Genomic DNA, 19,924 nt, shown 5'->3' on the forward strand with positions numbered 1-19,924 from the left:
CAGTAACCTTGTTGTTTGTCAATGCCAGTAACACAGCAGTGAGAGGTTGAGATCTTTCTCTGATGAGGCCGCTATAAAGCCAAAGGCTGTGTATTGATTTTCCTAAAGCATTAGTGTCAGCTCATTTATTCATGTATCGGCTTGAAATTGGCATATTTGTATATTTTATCCACGCTGAGATTGAGCTGACTGACGTCCAAATCTGCTTCTAAATCTCCTGCACACAGTTCTGAGTTCTGTGATTAATAAAGCACTTAAACAGCCAGCAAGAAAGCACACATCTTACTCAGTAGGGGGGGGGGGGGGGTTGACAGATAGGTTAACTCAACGGATCCAGTTTTAACTTTGTATAATTCCTCTGTAATAGCGCGATAAAGAAAGAAAAAGTTATGAAGTCATCTCCGTTCCTTAGAGTGCTATAGCTCTATTTTCAGTCACGGTGGGGTCAAACTGTGCTTAGCCTTGCATATAATCAGGACACACGAAGCCGTCTGCTATACCTTCCGGCAATCCAGGGAAAATACGGAGAAAGTGGGGCAGAACGACATATGAGAGATTTAAAGAGCAGATTACCTTTAACACAGGAAAAGGAAGTGCTCGAGATTAGATGTAATCCCCATAAGAAAAAATCTTCACAACTTTATTATTAGAGATCGTATCTCTGCATGAAACGTCTCAGCCGATGTTTTTATTATCATGTAGATTTTTTTATTTGGACCCCCGCTAGCTCTTTCTCCCTTCACGTGGTCACACCAACTCTTGACTGTTCCGACATCAAACAGGGATAGTTGCAGCTCTGTTGTGCTCACATATTCCTTGCACATATTTACCATGTAAACTGTTTCTGCCAGTGTAGCCTACTGCGTACACATTGGAAATATAAACTGTCATGTGCAGCACACACGCATGCGCGCACACACACACACACACACACACACACACATACACACACACACACACATACACACACACACACACACACACACACGGTTAGTTATCAACTTACACACTCCGGTACACAGTATAGTTACAGTGCAGCCAACACGGCATGCCCATTGACCCAGAAAAAAAAAGAGCGAAAAAAATATAATTTAAATAAATAACTTTAAAGGCTTAGTTTGAGGTAGGGTGAGGAAATAAGAAACGGGAAAAAGGAGGGAGGATAAAATGGGGAAAATGCTCTTTGTAGAAATTTGAAATTGCGTGCCATTTAGAATAGTTTGTTTCTCCACTGAAACAGGAAAGTGGCTTGCAGAAATTTCCGTCTCCAAAAATGTCAATTTGACAGAGAAAAAAAGCAGCTAGAACCACATATTTATTTGGCCTCTTTTCAAGTCTAACGCTTCGAATAATTCTTCATGCGTCAGGAGGAGATCCTATCAGCACCTGTATAGAGAAACGTGAACATTCTGTCTGTTACGTTTCATGCAACTGAGCTAATCACATTGGCTTAATTTAATCCTAATTGAAGTTCTTTCATCCTCTCTCTGCACTGTTTCGCATAATCAGTCCGGGTAACATCCTATCTCAAACTCTGGGTTTTCAGATTACCGTCGTTTGTAATACCGTAGATGAGGGAGTAGGGGGAAACAGAAGTGGGGGAGCAATAGCTGGGGACAAAGAGGAATAAAAAGCGTCTCAAAAAGAGTCTTTAATTAGAACTGATTGTGGTTAATGTTCTCCGTCCGTGCCATAATGGTTCCCACGGTGGCCTTCACACTACCTCCCGATCAAGCGGAAGCTAATTGGCTGTTAAGGAGTCACTTCTCTCTCTCTCTCTCTCTCTCTCTCTCTCTCTCTCTCTCTCTCTCTCTCTCTCTCTCTCTCTCCCTCTCCCTCCCTCCCTCTCTCCCTCTCTGTGGAGTACATTTGGACATCCAGAGGCAGTGCAATGTCATTTCATGCCCTCAAATGGCTTTGGGTCTCTCTAATACACTACCAGGCCAATTTCCAGGCTGCACAGCATGTCTTGAGCGATTTCATACCTCTGTCCATAAAAACAAAGTTTGGCTTATTGAATTTAAAGAGCTGTTCTATATATTTATGGAGAGAGTTGTTGTTGTTGTTTCCCGTTGTTGCTGCCCTGTCAGATCCAGTAGCATCATTAAGTAAAGCAATGGCTGCAGGGAAGTTTGCGGCCTATAGCTGGGGAATAGTGAAACAGTATGGCAACAGTGTGGAAGATGCACAATGAATGAGCAACATATGACTCTTGAGTGTTCGGGTCAAGACCTGACTTTATGCACATTTGGTCTCAGCTTTAAGAGGACTGTGCCAAACATCTTTTTAGAAGAAGAAACCTTTTTATGTTTACTTGATGAAAGAGTCAACAACATGGTGCAGGGTAATGATGCTCATATTTTGCCAGAAAAATTCCCATTCTAAACATTCAAGTTTGAGGTGTGTGTATATACTCATTAACACAGCTGGATAATCAGATCAGAGGCTGGGTGACAGCCCAACTGTTGCACAGCAGGCAGTCACAGCTGAGTGGCATGTTGTGGTGCACAGTGCCCTTTAATTCTGCCGAAATAAACAATAAACTGGACAATAGCTAGTACCCTGGTGATCACTTTTGGTCTACACAGAAGAAAACATAAAACCAGTGTATTCTTTTAAAGTGTTGATACAGAAAGAATTCCATCATGTTGTCATTTCTTTTAGGCTTTTGGAAACTGCATATAATAAAAGTAATTCTTTTTGCAGAGGTTGGTATAGGACATAGCAGCAAAAGTAGTTGTACATTATCATTATTCATTTAGCCTTTTTATGCAAACAACATGGCCAAAGTGTCCTCAAGGGTCCACAAGGGTGCATCGCTAACAGCAGCAGTGTCCTTGTATTTTCTATCTCTGTGGGCTGCGAGTGATGACTAAAGTTTGGTCATACTGGAGTCTAGACACTAGAAAAACAAACCTAATAAAGATGGAACACAACTTGCCTGCTCAGTGTGTGCAGCCTGCAACCTGAAATTCTTCAAAAACCTCCACTCAGAATCGGAGCTTAACCCAGTGTCTTTGGGGCATATCGATGAGCTATGGAAGTGTTAGAATGATGATGTGACTTTACATGAATTGTTGATCATTCCTTTTTCCGTTTTAAAAGTGGTACATTCTTCCAATTGAGTTGGGGGGAGGTCTGTCCATCATCTATTTTCTACCGAAAAAAGGTGGACCAGTCCTCCAAATTAAATATGTTGTTGGTCTATTCCCTCCAGAATGATAAAAAGAAGTATTTTCACATCTGACAACCATCCAGCACGATAGCCTAGTTTGCCTGTGCTTTTCCAAAAACTGTAAGTAATCACATTTGGAAAAAAAAATAAAAAAATGTATGATGTAACAGTGTGTTGGTGGGGGAAAAATGACTTGGTTAGGTTGAGCATGTTTGGGTCAAAGAAAAGGTACTTTGTTAAGTTAAGGAACACATTGGGATTTAGGTTTAAATTGCAACTTTGTTAATATTATCATACATATTATCGTCATCGTTACAAGACTAAACACATGGTTTAATCATGGGAATGATCGTGGTCATCGCAAACAGGAAACAAACAGACATCTCCCGTGTTAAGGTCTGACGTTTTGTTGACTCAAAAATTCCCAATGCCCACCTCTACTCTATGCTCTATAATAACCCTAGCATACTCCTGACACTTGATCGAAAAACATAAGTTTTTTAGGGCAAAAACAACTGATTCTGTTGTTGGGAGCACGGCGCCTGTTTTTTGTGGCAAGTTCATCCAAAGTGAAATTGTGGGCTGTCTTTGAGAGGCAGCAACAGCTAAACAGAAAGAAAAGAGAAGGTGGAGATCCACTCACCCCAACAACCAAGCCTCTGCCAGCATCCATCCCACATAATTACACTGGGCCACAAATAGAAGTAGAATAGTTTTTTCTCTCTCCTCCTCGACCCTCTCCTTTTCTCAGCAGCAGTTTGCAGGCATATGCAGAGCACAGCAGGGCAGGGTGGGCGGTTATTTAGATGTGAGAAAAAGGGACATTTGTCAGAGAACTGGAGTGCATGACAACAAAATAGCTGTGAAAAGGAACCAAAGGACGGAACGGTTAATGCTATGATAGTGGGAAGAAAAGGATTAGGAGGGGAAAGCTCAATATGTTTTCTTGCGTATATATGTTGGATTCTATTATTTTCTCAGATGAGCAAGGAGAAAGTAATTGAAAAATCAATGTTTGAATTCTATGGGCTCGGATGCTCCGGCGCAAACAATTATACACACACACACATCGGAGACTGTAGGATGCATTGTGATGGTATAGCTGTTGTGTAACCGAGCTCAGTGAGTCATGAGAGGAAGGAATGTATTGTTGTGATGGTTGGAAGAGGAGGAGGTAGGCCTGCCTGGGGAAAGACTGACAGAGACAGATGGATAGATCTGTCCCGCAAAGTCATCTGGGAGAGAGGGAGAGACACAGAGAGAGAGAGAGAGAAAAGGGAGAGAGAGAGAGAGAGACATTTGGTTTCAGGCCTGGCTGCCTTGACCGCCAGTGGTTGTCTGGACCCCGGAACCACAATTGAGGCGTAAAATAAATCCGAGTCTTGACCCAGACATGTCTATGGACAGTTAAATAATAAATAAAAAATCGGCACATAACCAAATAGGCGTTCATATGTGCAGACAAACACACACACAGACGATATTAAATGAGTTGGACAGTGACGCAGTGTGATAGAAGGAGGTTAACAGGGGCTGCAGGCTGAAATAAGACAGACTTCTACACACAAATAAATATGCTTGAACATGTGCCGTATGTTTCTTTGCTCTACACTCCAACTGGAATCCCACACTAAAAATGTGCCGAATGTAATATTATATATTGTCTGATTTTGCGTGTGTGACTTTCCCCCATCGCCTCAGCTATTTGTCTTCAGAGTCGCATGGCAGTTCTGTTTGTACGCCTTGCCTTGCCTTGCCTTGCCTTGCCTGTGATAAAGTTGTCGAATACATGTGAGCCCAAGCACACGCACTCCTTTTGCTCGCAATCGCTACACGCGTGGATTGATTCGCGCTGTGCCTCCGTGGCAGCAGCGTTATCATCCAAAAAGGCAAACAGCCAGCCCTTGATTTAATAAGCTGCCTAGGGAGCCACAAGAGGTGGGGAAGCACTATCAGCTGATAACTGTCCTCCCTGCGAGCCTAGATTTTTCCTCTAGTAGTCCTGCCAAGAGAAGACTCAGCTTCTCCTTGTTTTTCTACGTTTGTGTGTGTGTGTGTGTGTGTGTGTGTGTGTGTGTGTGTGTGTGTGTGTGTGTGTGTGTGTGTGTGTGTGTGTGTGTGTGTGTGTGTGTGTGTGTGTGTGTGTGTGTGTGTGTGTGTTTATGAGTGAACCTTTAACGGCTGCTGCCCACGTGTCTGTAGGCTGCGTCCATCCTGCGCTGCTTCTCTCTCTGTGTGTCAGACAGACAGCAGGGGAAAGGGAAAGGAAAGCCCACACATGGCAAAATGCAAACACAGTTAGCACTGACTAGCATATGTTTAGAGCTTCAGTGTTTCAGCACACACACACACACGTATGCACGCAAGCACTAACAAACACACACACACACACCACGTCATAGTTGCCAATCATGACAAGCCTCAGAAAGCCATGGGCCAGACTACTGACAGATTCCCAGATCACCCTGTTCGGTACTTCACATATGACGCATCATCATCATCATCATCATCATACTACTATAACCTTAAATATACTAAAATGCCACAAAAAACAAGATTTTCTTTTTTTTTTTTACATGTTTGAGCAGTGTTAAGGTGAACAACAGGGGAATAGCTCCCTCTAGAAATTGTATTCAAAGGCATTGGAGAAAGGAGTGTGTCCCTGTTTAACATCAGGACAGGATGGTGGGTGGGTGCAAAGTGTCCTTGGTGTGTTAAGAAAGTATTTAATGTGTTCAATAAACTACTAATGAATGAAAAAACGTTGGCATTCAATGTATTCAATGTATCTTGCCAAGTTGTATTCAGCTCAAGGTTTGGTCAACTTGGGTTAGGGTTAGGTTGGGGCACAACACAATTGTTCATATTGATATTTAAATATTTAAATATCATCACATTGAAGTAATTCATTTTCAACAATATGATTGCTCTGTAACATGAAGACAGTGGTAACATACACACTGCACTCCCAAGCAATGAATGTAGTACCAATTCCTTTTTCTCTCCTCACCTTTCTCTATTGGTATCCCGAAATCTGTCTCTAGAACTTTACACCCCTTCCCTTACCTAGTGGAGAAGCTATTTTTTGGGCCAAATCGTTTCTATTTCTGAGCTGCTTGTATTATTTCAGGCTTATTTTTTATTTATTTTTTTGCCTGTGGTGTGCGGTATCACACACAAATACAACCACCTCCCATTGTGTTTGTGTGTGTGTGTGTGTGTGTGTGTGTGTGTGTGTGTGTGTGTGTGTGTGTGTGTGTGTGTGTGTGTGTGTGTGTGTGTGTGTGTGTGTGTGTGTGTGTGTGTGTGTGTGTGTGTGTGTGTGTGTGTGTGTGTGTGTGTGTGTGTGTGTGTGTGTGTGTGTGTGTGTGTGTGTGTGGCACTAGGGCTTACATGATAGGCACTCTTTGTTTGGCATGGCCACGGTGACCCGCAGCTGACACCGATGATTGATCCCGGTGCTGGGATATAAGTGCCTGCGCACCGGTGAGCACACAGGTCCACTGAAACGCAGCCAGGCGGAAAATTAGAAATCTCTTCATCCCTGCTCCATTTGAAATCCGATATCTCCCATCTTCCCCTTGCACAGGCACCTTTCCTTACAACCAATAAATCAGTAATTAAATGATGTGTGTATGTATGAGGAGGAGGAGGGGGGGGGGGTGTAGCCTATGTACATGAGGGCAGGTGAATGTCCTTGGGGGGGTTAGCCTAAGCAATTGAGGCAACTTGCCCATCCCCCCCCAAATGCACATGACACTATTGTCTGCATACAAAAAAAGGAAACGCACACTCTGTATTGTCCCTGATGCAAACACATGCCCACTCACAAGCACGCTTATACATACACACACAAACACACTGACACTTCTTATACACACACACACCTCTTTTACACACACACATTTGAGTTCTACAATGTGTGTGTTGGGTGTCCGATAGAGGTGTAACGGTGCCTGAGGTATCAAATAAATCAAAGTCAGGCCTCCTCTGAGCGCTGCACCTGACCTTTTTGTGAAAAACATCAGTGCAGTTCCACTCTTCCAACCAAACCACTCTGGGACAGAAAATAAATGTCCCTCATGTTAACATTGTCCGGTTGTTTCTTAACTTGTAACATCTATCTCTCTCTCTGTGTGTGTTCTCTAGGCACGTCGGCCCAGGGCAGCCCCCTGTTGGCTTCCCTCCCCTCCCTCCCAGGAAGGCCGATGCAGCCTCAACTGGACCTCAAGCACCTCCTGCCCTTCAGACTCAATGGGTCCTCTCCCCTTAGCCTCTTCCCTAACTTCAACACGGTGAGTTGCACTAGCTCTTTGGCACCATGAAAAATAGCAATTCGATATATTGGATAAACAGGGAAATTAAAGGTTGAGTCAGCGAGTCTTAAGGAACGCTTATTGTCTTTTTTTTCTTTTTTTTTGGTCAAATTCAATGAATACTCCACTACATCCGCTATATGTCCGTACTGTTTGTTTGTACTGTAAACAGGCATGTTGCTAGTTACGATGGGCCCCTTTGTTTACATACCAATTTACAGAGCCTAGGGTGTGTATCAGCTCCAGATTTTTTTCATCGCACATACAGTACGGACAGCTCACAGATCGTGAGTGGATAGTCTCTCATTTTCACAAGAAAAACGATTTTGACAACAAGCGTTCTCCTGAATCGCTGACCTCACCTTTTAAAGTGGAACCAATTGATCTATGACGACAAGGAATTTCAACAACAATAAAGAGCTCAGAGCCAACAGATTTAGCCTGTTAATAATACCGTGTCTAATACCAGAAATATCATATGAAAAGCCGACTATAATTTTACTGCAGGAATTGTTTCACACTGTTTCGTAACGTGCTTGTTTTTGAGCTGAGAACAAAATGTCTTTCATAATTTTCTCTCATCTCGTCTTGCACATGAAATATTTGAGGCAAGGGGGAGTGAAAGTGGGGAGTCTAAACTGTCACTCAGTCAGTGGTAGTGATTAAAAAAAAACATGTCCACTCATGAACATCATTTCGTAGGCCTTATAAAATCATGTCTTCAAAGCTATCCACTTTGGGATTCACCATCTTACTATCTGTTCTGCCAGCCTCTATTCTCCTGTACTTGTCATACTCTTGTTAACTTATTAACCAACGTCTCTGTGCAGAAGCCTTACTTTTTGGGGTGTTAATCTTTATTCTTCAAGCCTCTTAGAATAGCAGTTGTCACCTCAGTCTCAACCATCTCTACCCTTATTAATTTGTCTCTAACGTCAGCGACAAACTGTTTTTAAGTCCCTAGGCTCAGATGATTACCTTGCCACAGTGCCTGGAATTAAAAGCTTGTATCTTTGATCCTTTCTACTTACCCTGTGTGTGTGCGTGCGTGTGTGTGTGTGTGTGTGTGTGTGCGTGTGTGTGTGTGCGTGTGTGTGCGTGTGTGTGTGTGTGTTTTTGTGGGCACATGTGAGGGTGTGTTCACTTCACTCATCACACACTCTGAAACCGTCTCCAGTTCTGTGGTCTGTAGATGAAACATAAGCCGTAGCTTTTGCTTCAGCATGCACTCTACACCTTTTCAAAACCAAGTGAAAAAATGTAGTAGAGAGAGAGAGAGGTAGGGAGGGCCGCACATACTGTACATCTGGACATGTGTGAGGGGGTGTATGATGGATACATAAACGCGTTCTATATGAGTAAAAGTGTGTGTGTGGGGGGGGGGGGGGGGGGGTCTCCAAACATGTTCTATGAAAAGCACAGTTTATCCGTTGGTTCTGCCGCCCACTACTTTGGTTCTTTGGGTCACCTATCCTGCCCTATGAAGTATTGAGCATAGCTAGCAGCAAAGGCACTGTAAAAACACTCATTCCTCTAACACCCTCATGTATTTATATAAGTGGTGGAGGTCAGTGTTTTGTCTGCGTTATGCCCATGTTTCAAAAGGAATAACTGCTGTTTGTATTCTTCAAACCAATGTCTGTGGCTCGCAGCTCTGTTTAGGCCTTCATGTTGTCTGATAAAAAAGAATTTGCGGAACTCACAATTATGTTAACATCGTAAAAAAATATTTAAAGCTCTTGTTCTACTGTGTGGCATTATGCTTCATTGTTAGAAAAAAATTGTCAGGGAAGTAAGTTACCAGTTAGCTAGAAGAAGAAAAAAGATGTCAGCTGATTAATGAATGCAGCAAGCTAGTGCGCGTGAAATCTTATTTACAGAGCTGCAATGATATTCAGTAAGAAATTGCTGAAAAGGAATACAACTGGCGGCATGAAGAGGGACTCAACCGAAACCATAATTCAGAAATAATGATAACTGCGGAAATGACATCAAATCAGTGTCGCTTCAGTCCCAGGAGGAGATGATTAGCCTCCGAAACACACATTCTCACTGTGCAGCTGTGGCATTTATCACAACCTCCATTTTAACTGAGAGGGGGGGAAGACGAATGCACCTATCTCCAAAACTAAACCCCTTCTTACACCACACACACACACACACACACACACACACATACACACACACACACACACACACACACACACACACACACACACACACACACACACACACACACGCCACTTTACCTCCTACCTACACTGAAACTCCATCATGGACTCAGGATAAGTTCTGTCCGCACCAGGATGGGGGGAGGATGAACTGAAGGGCCTTGGACAAAAGACGCATTTATAGCCAGTCAGGTTCAGGATGGCTGCGGACAGACAATGGGCACATTCTCCAGCTCCCAAAACAAATAACTGTGTGCAGCCTTGCCCTGCTAAAGGTGGACGGTAGTGCATGCGGGCGGGAGTAGGGGAGAGTTTAGGTTTCCGCGGTCAGGGGCTTTCGAAAAAAGTCAGTTGCTCCCTGAGGTAACTTTTGAGTCGTGTGGAAGAGGTCCAAAATAAAGGCAACACAGGCAAAAGAGACAGCCCTTAAGGAGAGATATATACCTCCAGCGTGTAGGGGGGGTTTCAGTGTCAGGTGTGTTTATATCCCCCCCCCCCCACACCTGGCCCTGAGGAATCCGCAGTAAATAGACTCCGCTCTGCTGCAGCTGCCCATGGACGCCGCTCGTGTCTTTGTGTTACCGAATAGGATCGGATGTTGTTGGGGCTTGTGTCTCAGAAAAGAAAGAAAGCGAAGCCGGCTGACGTTCCGTGCTGTGTGTGTGTTTGATACGCCGCTACTCCTTGATCTGTGGGGCAGCTGGGGCTGTCAGCGGCGAGCGATCTCACTCAACGTGAGGACAGCACAACTCTTCTTCTGAGTCCCTTCTTCTTCTTCCATGGAAATGACTGACTGGGGGCAAGGACTTGTGACAGCCTGGGGGGGGGGGAGAGGGGCAAAGTGATTGATATTTTGCGATACAAGTGCTGAAGGGGTGAGGCAATGAAGTCAGCTGTCTTTGTGGAATCCCAACCTTCCAATGAAGCTTTGGATTTCACCATGCTGTTGGCAGTACAGTTAAGAACACGCAGTTATCCTTCAGAGCCTTGTGTGGAGAGAAACGTATGTTTTGATTAACGGTGTCAGCGTCAGATGTCACCTGATGCTCCCCTTGTACATGATCAAGCTGTATCCCTACTTTAATTGTATTCCCCTCAGCAACTGTGTTTACATTCTTCAATTTACTTTGTAATACAGAGCGACAGTTGGCTACAAACCTACCTACAGAACTGGAGTGGCATCCAGGTAACTTCTAACGTCATTCTGCCATCTCTCATTATCACTGACAAGAGGAGTGCAGCTGTGCAATGGCTCTGTTCACATGTATTCATTCATTCAGAGCGGTGGGCACACACAGTGAACAGAAGGGGCGCCGATTAATTGCTTTTCTAGATTTGCGTAACTGAAAAACAGAAAGACTGCTTAGGGTCTTCCTTCGACTTCCTTAATGTTGGCTTCACTCTAAACAATCCCTAAAACACACAAGCACCCAACACAAATGTCTGGCAGTTCTCACATGTGCATCAACTAGGTGTTACATAATCCCTTAACGCAGAAGTATTATCGTAATTCAGCTTTACTGATTACAAATAGTCACATCTCGACAGCATTGTCAAAGCAGAAGTGATCATTGATATTGTGCAAGTGTATCAACACTGCATCGTACAGAAATCCCTGTCTTCAATGTGGATGTAAATCTATGAAAAACTTGCATCAGGGTATACTTACATATATTATATATATTTAGTCATTTAAGAATAGTGGCAGTCCAGGTGAAAACATTAGCCTGCAATGCAATTCAATTCAGTGCAAGTGAATCTGACACACATCGTAATTATTACCTTAAACCAGTGATCAGATACATAACTCCCACACCATCAAAATGTCTCCTTTCATTAACAGTAAACCACCACAGAAAGACACATTTTTTAAAATATAATAATGTTTTTATTTCTTACATAACAAAACAAAAAGTACACAGGTGCACAATACAGTGATATTCACACCAGAAGCAAACAGTTCAGCCCCTCAGACTTTCAGCAGTGTTTACAGAGTCATGGTTTGAGGTCACTTAGATACACCAGGCACAGGTGCAATCAATGAACCATCTGTTCAGTTGAGTATAAAAATGGGAACTGTTATAACAGCACAGATTATGCAGTTAACTGGGTGGGTTACTGTCATATGAGTGACAAAAACCTTAAAAACACAATCATGTTGCTAGACATCAAAATGCATGCTGTATCGTTGCCGTGTGATTAGAATGAGAAAAAAAGCAATAGGTAGCAGTTCAAAAATAATAAATAAATAAATAAAGTTATATGATAATTACCTTAAAAATTACACTATACAAGATGTAATTGGTATAGTATAAAACAAGTAACATCCATAAATTGCCTACATAGCTGTAGCTTGACATGTTTATGGGGGGAAATGGCTTGAATAGAATAACTTTTGACACATAAAACATAACTCCTCCCAAACAGTAAGATTTTTCTCATGTGTCAAGGAAGAATTTAAGTGTCTCCAATGAATATCTGAAGGCCTTAGGCATTAGGAAGTATTTGTTTTTTCTCTGATTTTGTTCTATTGTGGTTTTGTTGTTTTATTGTTGTATTGCAGTTGGAATGCAGCCATCTAATGTTGAAACCCATATAAACCAGCCTTTTGTACTTACTAGAGTAACATAACTTTGTATTACCAATGCTAGTACCGAAATTCATAGGAATGTTTAATGAAATGTAAAAAAGTCATTTTCACTGCTGAGGTATAGCAACAAAATAAGTGCATGTTACTCCCTGTATGTATTGGCCATTGATGATGCTAGTGAAAACATTTGGACATGATGTCACACTGTCTACTGGTGTATTAAAGGGCTTTCAATAAAAGTATGGTCACGTCGGAAGATTGAATCTTGACTTTGTTAGGAACAACTTCACCTCGCCTCTAAGGTGAAGTTGTACTTCTGCACGGAAATGTCTCATTTTGGAAAATGTCATTTTTCTACATCTAATGTGTTTGTTGTTTTGTCTGCTCTTTCCGTCTCTTAGATGGACCCGGTGCAGAAGGCAGTGATCAACCACACGTTCGGTGTCCCTCAGCCCCTCAAGAAGAAACAGATTATCTCCTGCAACATTTGCCACCTGCGCTTTAACTCAACGGTAAGACATTAGTTTGTGGCTTTATGCCTTGGGTGCTTATGAGAACGATAGAGAGGTTTTGGAATATTAAGAGAGAGAAGTAGACAAAATGTCGGACTGTGTGATTTACAACATAAAAGCAATCTAAACTAAAAAGAACACTATCCTCCCAGAACACACATTTGTTTTGATATTGTCTGCTATCTTCTTGAATGTGTGTGTTTTTTTTAATAAGGAAGTTATCTTAGCTCTTATCATCCCCACTGATTTGATGTGTTTGTGCATACTGCATGTGTGTGTGTGTGTGTGTGTGTGTGTGTGTGTGTGTGTGTGTGTGTGTGTGTGTGTGTGTGTGTGTGTGTGTGTGTGTGTGTGTGTGTGTGTGTGTGTGTGTGTGTGTGTGTGTGTGTGTGTGTGTGTGTGTGTGTGTGTGTGTGTGTGTGTATGCACCTGCTTGTGTGAATAGGCAAATGTAGGTATCTTTGTAAGCAAATGCAAAAACCGTAAAATGGATTCCTCTTATTAAAATTATACCTTCAAACCGAAAGTTAGTCATTTAGAGTGTGTGTGTGTGTGTGTGTGTGTGTGTGTGTGTGTGTGTGTGTGTCTGTGTGTGTGTGTGAGACTGTTGTTTTGGAATGAGGGATTAGACAGCAGGGAGAGCTGCCGTTTATCAGCGAAGAGCAGAAACAATCAGCAGCCCCAGCAGGAAGCAGCTTCTCGGCTCCTCGTTTCTTTTCTCGCATCCCTGCCACCACTCACACACACACACACACACACACACACACACACACACACACTCTAGTGCACACTCATACACACAAGCAAACATCCCTTGACATTTCATGCATATTCAAATAAACAAATAGATAATAGTCCAGAGAGCCTACAGACATCTCACGTCTGAGCACAGTAAAATACACACACACACCCACACGCTTTTTTTTGTTGGACTCCATCTTCAAAGAGAGGCTGAGGCACAGGAGACGGGGAGCTGTGGGGGGAGAGGAAATGTAGACTAGAGAAAATCCCATTCCCTGCCTCTGCGCGCCGACATAAAGAGCAGCGTCAGGTCTGACTGTAACTGTATCTGTCTCCTGGAGAGCATGAGCACTTTCCTAACACTTCCATGCACCCTCCTCGGAGTTTGCTCAGATATTATACCGAGTTATCCTTATGAATAATGCTCAAAGGGGAAATACGTACTGTACGCTTCCTCTGTGGCTCGGAGGCTCAAACTGACCTTAAAGAGAAAACTTAATAGCAGCTGGAAATCTTTGTTTTTGTAGACCTCTAGTGTTTCAACTGTTCTCATCTGGCTGCAGTGATGTAGAGGTGTGTCAGTGTACTGTGACATCACTGTTGGGTGTGGTTACAGGTAGAAAAAAAATGAGCAATTCTGACCACACATACTGTTGTTCTTCTTTCTGGGTTCACTCTTGTCTTCTACTCTCATACCTGTATAAATGTTTTATTTGATGTATTTCCCCTTCATAGCATATTTCGACTGTTACTCCTTCATAACATAATATAGCCTTATAGGCTTTATATATGTGTAGCACGGTGTGGCAAAAAAATATCACAAACTGTGTATTAGTAGTACAAGCAAAATCAATATCAACATCCTACATTTTTAGTGACTTGACGGTAGAGTGTACAGTTCGCCGTACAGCTCCACAATCCAAACAAGCAGCGAAGCGTTTATTCGATTAAGCAAAGCACCTGGCAGAGATCCCCCTCATTTATATGTCTTTGGTCATTTCTTTGTGTGTTGCTACAAGCAAATGTCATTATTGGAAGAGAGGATTCGGTGTCATTTCAGACACACTATGGGGAACACATGCTCCTCGCCCACTATACATATGTCCATGCACCGGATACAGAGTCCAGTGTTTACTTGTTATTGTTGAGGTTTTAGCCGTAGGATTGTTTAATCGCCGGACAATCGAGGATCCCTTAAAAGAAAGAGGGCTGTATCCTCTTGGCCGTGGTGCAGATGTGAGAAAAGCAAAGCTCATTTCACACCTTGTTCCTCTGCCTCCGCTGAGACGCAATTGGACGGAGAAACCGATGGCGTAGAAGAGAAGGCGCTGGCTGAATTCGTCACATCACTCTAATCTCAGGAGCCTTTTGCCACGGTACATCGGTCACACGATGCGTATTGGAGTTTGTTTTTACAGATGCCACGACAGCCCGCATTATTCATAGGCCCTCCACTTTCACGCCATTTGACTCACTAATGGGGACATGTATGTGGTTTAACTTCATCTCCAGACGTGTGTTTACATTGAGCTAACATAGGAGACCAGTGGTGGTGTTGTGTGTCTGTGTGTGTGTGTGTGTGCCTGTAACCTTGTATATGTGCATTACCACAACACAATTTATTCTTTGTAGGGTTTAATATAAATTAAGGTAATCCAGGAATTTGACGTTTTGCACTTATTGAAGAAGTCTGTTCGTGTTTGCAACCTCTCTACATATATTTATTCCTCACTGAGGAGTAGACAAAGCAAATTCAGTCCATTTCTTCAATTTGGCACCTGAAGATTTGCATGATTTATTAGTTGAGAGCTTGGAAGGAGGCATTCTCGCGGTAGCCTTGGAGGAACGACTTACCTCGCAGCCACGTGTCAAAACATACACTCTTTGGAAAGAAAGGCTTTTTTATACTCATTCCTTTCATCCTTAATCCATCCATCTCTTAAATATTGAGTGTGTGAAAATGCCCCCAGACTACTCAGTATTCTCTTGGGGGATATTTGAGTTTTCCACACTTTGGATTTCATTTTGGAACAAAGCCTTCCACATTTAGCCATTATTGTACTGTATTATTTCCATAATGCATGTATACGTCTATAACTGCGTCCTATATTCAGGCCATGCAGGAGATGATGAGATCTGAAGCTTGGCGGTTGTTTTAGCTTTTGATCTCTGTATTGATTTCTCTTGCTATTCTTATGTATCCACGCTCGCTCTGACAACGGGGAGCTTTGTTCTCGGATTGAACAGGGGGCCGTGAGAATGATGAGAATGTGAAGTTAAATCGGGATCCGCCCTGAAGGGAATTTGTGCGAACGTGTTTATTGCAGTAAGAATGAGTTTTTGTGTCTGTTTTTTTTGTGGGTGGGGGGGGGGTTGTGTGTTTGTGAGTGCCTGGATGTGTGTGACATTAGTATGTATTGCTTCACTGTCTGAGTCTGAGTCTGACTCTCACAGTGCACATTAATAGGGTAGTTGGTGGAGATGGGATCCTCTCTCTTGTTGCATATTACACACACAATTATACCTCTGGCCCCCCAATGTGCCCATCGCTGTTATCAGGTGGAAACAGACTCTCCTCCTCGCAGCCTGATGTGTATATGCCCGCGAGTGAAGCCAAATATTCAGGCGTGAATTTTTCAACATTTATTGCACGTGGGCAATCCAGTCTCTCCAGCAGATAAATGCATGAAGTCAAACACTCTTCTCTCTGATTTCCCCTCCCAAACCTATTTCTCATTCATTTTCCCTTTTTTTTTTTGCAGAACCAAGCAGAAGCACACTACAAGGGCCACAAGCACGCACGGAAACTCAAAGCCATGGAGGCCCAGAAGAACAGGCAGCGGAGAACCGGTGGGGAGGCTTCGTCCACGGGGAGGGAGAGAGACCGAGACCGCGAACGAGATCGGGAACGAGATCGCAAGACGTCCACATCCGAGCAGGCAGCTCTGCCCGCGCTCGTGGACACAAGCTTAGTGGAGGGAGCAAGTAAGTAGGCTAAACACTGCTGCTGGGTATATTGGCAAAGACTTTCACGATACAGAAAAATGTCATTCAAAAAGCTTAATTCAAATTTAAAACGCGGCCGTAGGCTACAGCAACATCGCCTGGAGTGTAGAGTTGTAAGTTCACAACATATATATATTTTTTTAATCTCAAAACAATTTTTTTTGTTGTGTCGATTCAATACAGATATCACAAAATAAATACCACGATATATTGTCTTATCTATTTTTCTTAGCACATCCCCTAGTAAACACAGAAAGATAGGGAGAGAGCACCTCTTGATGTTCACTCTATCACGCTATGGTTACTCTAAATTCCCCCTCTCTGCTCCATTTGATCTTTTCTAAACCCGATACACCAATCCTCCTTCCGCATGTATTGGCAGCTTCCGTCCTGTCCCCCTTTATCACTGTCCCTCTGCACCATTGTGTTCCACTTTAAGATTACGTCTTCGGTACACCTTATCCTCTCTACACCTTATCCTCTCTACCCTATCCCCTATGTGTTTCAAACCTCAGCTATTTCAACCCTTTCTGTTCCCCCCCCCCCAAACACACACACACCAAAAACTTTCTGACCTGGCTGACCCCTCCTTCACTGTGCCTGGTGATGGATGGAGGGCTCTGAAAGCTGTGGGATATATGGGAGCAAGAGATGGTGTGTAAATAAAAGAGGGCTGGCTGAGATCGATAGTATAACCACACTGGGGTCCTTTTTACCCCCTTTGCCTCTTAATTTCCACCGCTTGACTCCCTCCTGCTCTCTCCTATCTATCTATCTATCTGGGTTAGATGGAGAGGGTATAGTTGTAGAAGCAGAATTGGTGTACTTGTGCAGACTGAAAATAAACAACACAGTGCTGCTGGTTGAGTCGAGAGGGAGTAAAATAGTACGCACTTTCATTTGAGGGGGCTGTCAAATTGAAAATAAAGTTGAAACAAATGAAAGGTCCTCCTCGTCTGATCTTACAAGGAGTTCAAATGTTTTCATGTTGACGGTGTGAATTTTGTCATTTCAACTGTTGATAAAGAAAGAGGAGAGAGCATTGGATTTCTTCAAGGTGAGACACTGCAGGCGAATATGGTAAAACATTTATTTATTTAGATAGATAGATAAATGTGCCAGTTTTTAGCAAATCTTTATCAATTTTTTACAACAGAACATCATGCTGTATCATTCATTTTGATTGATGCAGATACAAACAGACAAGGTTTAGTCAAATAAACACCTCGTACATTTTGGACCTTTGATTTATGAAAGAAGACATGTTATGGAAGCAATATAGACAAAAATCTCAAAATTGACCAGTGCTTGAAAAACTTTTTCCTGCAGTGTGTCACCTTAAGCAGAGTAGGAATGTTGTCTTTTCCACACATCTAAGGCTCAGAGTGCATGCATTGCCCCACTGCCTTCTCATGGTGCCCTCGTCTGGCTCCACACTTTTCATATATCAATTCAAAGCGAAAGAAGCAGAGGAGTGGTAAAGCATTTTTCACTATCTCTCTCCTTCTCTCCCACTTCAACCATCCCTCTACTTCATCCGCCCCGGAGAAGATCACTATCTGAGTGGAATTTCAAAATGTGCTTAGATGCTAGATGAAAAATCATAGAAAAGATACGAAGGCACTGAGAGGAGAGGGGAGACGGTTTTACACAAACCCTCTCCCCTATGTGTGCACATGGATACACACACATTTTTCGCCTTGAGCACAAGAGTCTCCTTCAGGAGAAAGTGGACAAAAGACTCTGAGCCGGATAACACTCTCATCAAATCTCATTTTAATATTCCGCTGTTGCAAAGGAACTCTCTGAAAGAGGGAAGCAGTGTAGACGAAACCAGATGATGAGAGGAAAATGAAAGATAAGATGAAATGAATGAAGGAGTCACGGAAAAAGAGAGCGGGGGGATAGAAGGTGTGGGGGGGGGGGTCATTGGAGGGAGAAAGTAGATAAGTCAGAGCTAGTTTTTAATGCTGTGCATAATTCTACAGTTCCAAGGCAATTTTGTGAGGAGGAACACATTTTAATAAGCCCAATTGTGTGATTGGCCTAATGTGAAATTGAAATGCAGCAGTGCGAGCCAGTGGTGGCATGCAGCACAATGCCAACCTTAAAATGGAATAGCGATCCAAATTAACACTCTATAAAATGAGTTATGTCTGCCATGAACACTGAGTGCTGGTACTGGGAGCTGTCTGAGGTCAATGCCCACATTTGTCTGCCATCGGGGAACAAATAACACACCTGTCGGCTGTTCCTCTAAGCAGTCTGTCTGGCTCAGAGTGAACAGACTGTGGACCCCACAAGGTCAGCTCTGTTCCAATATCTGTTAATGCACATTTCAACTATTCACTGCACACAGCTTTTGACTGTGAGCTGCTGGATGGAGTTGAAAGTGCACTTTTTCTAAGGTTTTCAAAAACAAAGGATGAGTCACAAAATGCTTTTGAGTGCCACCTTGGAATAGACCTGGTATATAAAATGTAGCTCACAACATAGCAACAGCATGAAGAAATAACAGAACACTTACGTATGTACATGTAATAGCAATATGACAGGGTCTTGAATTGTAGAGAGGTGGATGGAAAAATGCGTTTTTACAACAATGTTGCAGGGCACAGACAGTTGATGTTGTTGTAGTTTGGAGGACTCGTTGGCCAATCACAAATTCAAGACCTTAAACTACTCAAGTAACCAACACAACCTCTCATTCATAAATGTGCCATGTGTTGTCTATTCAACTACTTCAAACCACCATAGGGTGTCCCACATTGACATATTGTAAACACATTGTCTCTTATTAAAGTGCTATCACTAAGCAGTAAAAATGTCCAGCAACCCTATCTTTTTACAGACGTCCTTTCATTAGATCATTACAACAATTTGTATATAAGGGAGGGACATTTTCAATTGAATATAGGGACTAATCGATGCTGCTTACAAACCATGTCGCAGGCCAACAAAAGAGAGAGTGAGCACAGAGTGAGTAAGCAAGAGAGCATCAGGCCAGTTCTTAGAGACTGAGGGCCTGCGTGAGTGGTGACAGGCATCAATCACCCTCTGCTTTGATTGACTCCGCTGTTGAAACCATCTTTGCGGGGACTCTGTCTGTCACCACAGTAATGATGATTTAAAGCAGGGACTTGGTTCTCCCCGGGGAAGTTGTTTATGTTCTGAGGCTGCGCTTGCCTGCTAAACCCAGTGATCGCTGTCTGTATGCGTATGCCAGCGTGTGCATCATGATTCCAGTATTCATATTCTTTTGCTGTTTGGCTGTTCTCTGCAGATACAGCTGCTGAATGGAGATCTCTTCAGATGAGTTCACACTCTAAAAGCCTGTTCGATTTAGATCGGACTGGTTAAAACATGGATTCAATTATTTTCATGTAAGAGTAAACAAAGTATTGCTAAATAAA

At 42.8% G+C, this 19,924-nt stretch overlaps 1 protein-coding gene across 1 annotated transcript in view; it reads left to right on the plus strand.

Moving 5' to 3' along the window:
• znf385c (zinc finger protein 385C) overlaps positions 1-19,924 on the plus strand; it is a gene marked incomplete at both ends in the record, with an annotated part of 79,191 nt that overhangs the window by 51,417 nt on the left and 7,850 nt on the right. The window contains 3 exons of the mRNA XM_080043704.1: positions 7,325-7,470; positions 12,654-12,764; positions 16,268-16,490. Of these exons, the coding sequence (XP_079899830.1) occupies positions 7,325-7,470; positions 12,654-12,764; positions 16,268-16,490 (480 nt within the window). The remainder of the gene's footprint in view (positions 1-7,324; positions 7,471-12,653; positions 12,765-16,267; positions 16,491-19,924) is intronic.

The sequence above is a fragment of the Ammodytes marinus genome, assembly GCF_949987685.1.
Source record: "Ammodytes marinus genome assembly, chromosome: 16".
NCBI classification, from domain to species: domain Eukaryota; kingdom Metazoa; phylum Chordata; class Actinopteri; order Uranoscopiformes; family Ammodytidae; genus Ammodytes; species Ammodytes marinus.